At 27.1% G+C, this 1894-nt stretch overlaps 1 protein-coding gene across 1 annotated transcript; it reads right to left on the bottom strand.

Annotated features, from left to right (window-relative positions):
• Nucleotides 1-732: 732 nt before the first annotated feature.
• Nucleotides 733-1893, bottom strand: Chro.20134 (hypothetical protein). The annotated part of the gene is made up of 1 exon (XM_660102.1): nucleotides 733-1893. The coding sequence occupies one exon, from the start codon at nucleotides 1891-1893 to the stop codon at nucleotides 733-735; it is 1161 nt and encodes a 386-aa protein (XP_665194.1).
• Between the last annotated feature and the right edge of the window lies 1 nt (nucleotide 1894).

The raw sequence follows: 1894 nt of genomic DNA, 5'->3' as shown, positions 1-1894 counted from the left end.
TCACAAATCAATGAATATGACTCCTTATAATTTTTGTTTTCCATTAAACTTTTGCAATTCTCCACAGTTGATACCATATAGTCAAATCTTGCTCCTCTGCATTGTTTTTCATAAACTCCTGTCATAATCCTAAATCACTTCAAAATAGATAAATATGTTTTGGCGTAGTAATGATATTTGGATTTGTTACTTATTTGTATTTTTAATTTTTTTTGTCAATAGTTTGGTTAGACAGCGCAAAATAATTATTGCACTGCTATCCCACATAGTGCAATTGTGCACTAATAGGTAACTAGATAATTGGCGCCTAAATGCTATAAATTTCTTAATTCTAACAAAAAATACAATTTTTTAAAAAATTTGTTACAATAATTTCAATACATATTTCCTATTAATCTATTTAATCAATTCATTGTTATAATTGTGCTGTCTTACTATTTATTAAATTGATAAATTCAATTATTAATTATTTAAAACACTATTGTAATAAGTTATTTTCATACTCATAAAAAAGCCATTTAAGGCTTTTAATTATAAAAAGAAAGTGATAAACGATTTAATTAAAAACTCTTAATTCTTATTTATCAGTTAATTTTCTGTAATTATGTTAATTCCAATAATTATTGCTTTCTCTAAAATAGTCTTATACTAAAGAGCAACCACACATTATTGAATAAAAAATGAAAACTTAAATAGTTTTAAGCACAGATTTAAATAAACTTAAAATTTTGATCACAAATTAATATTAATATTATTCTCAGATGATCTAGATTTATCATTTTTTTTAAGATTAGCTTTAAGTTTATTAAACCACCTTACGCTCCGAGTTGATTTAGTGTCAAACTTATTTATTCTTTGTTGATAGATAAATGCTAAATCATCGTTTATACGTCTAAGCTCATATTCGACTTGAGCAAGTGTTAATCTTTGGCATGGAGTGAAATTAAGACAGCCCCACAAGAGCTTTTGGATTTTGTTGTTCAGCTGCAAAGTGTGAGGATGAGATCCACTTTTAGGATTAAGTTCTGGCATAATGTCTTCTACAGATTGGTTTCTTCTTCCAGAAAGAGAGTTCATCACATTGCCTTCTTTAACTCTTCCAATAAATGGGACAAAATCACCGCAGGAATTCCATTCGCATAAACAATCAACAGAATGCAAAATATCATTGTCACATGAAACAAAAAGGTCCTTACCTCCAAAAATATTCGAAATTAGCAAACCAAGAGAGAAGACAATTGATGGCATTCCAATCTTTACAATTAAATTTACTTCCTTTTGAATAATCAAATCTGTAATCTTATCTTGATTATTCAGAGCATTATAAACATTATTGTTTTTATCTTGAAATATTATATCACCAGAAAAAATTAAAGGTTGCCATTTGTTTAGAATTCTTTCATTTAAAGCGTTTTTCAAAATATTTGGGTCAAAGCAATCATAAATATTTTGTATTTTCTCAATTTTCATTGCGCTGTTTTCTCTATTCTTCCTTAAGAAACATTCAATAAAATAGGAAATTGCTATTTCAGGACTTAAGTACCTATTATTTTTACAAATATTAAGTATTGGATAAAGACAATCTGGATTCCCAAAAGTCGAGTATTCTATTATATCTAAATTTGATTTTTCACCAATGTCGGTTATGGTTATTTCAGTAATATTCAGAATGCTTTCTTCTATGGATCTTTCTATATCCAAAAGAATTGAGTCGGTTGAAAGAAAGACGGGTAAATAAAAAGTGTTACAAAATACATTTCTAATAACTGAAATATATTTAATTACCAAGTTGATTAACCCTATTATATAGTTTAGCTTAGCATCAGCTAGAGTATTAAAGTCAAAATAGTTTCCTGGAATCATTAATGATGACAAACTTCTTCTAAAAGGCATT

This window comes from Cryptosporidium hominis, assembly GCF_000006425.1.
Source record: "Cryptosporidium hominis TU502 chromosome 2 CHRO012037, whole genome shotgun sequence".
Lineage (NCBI taxonomy): Eukaryota > Apicomplexa > Conoidasida > Eucoccidiorida > Cryptosporidiidae > Cryptosporidium > Cryptosporidium hominis.
Note: the sequence above shows the minus strand (reverse complement) of the source record. Positions and strands in the feature narration are given on the sequence as shown.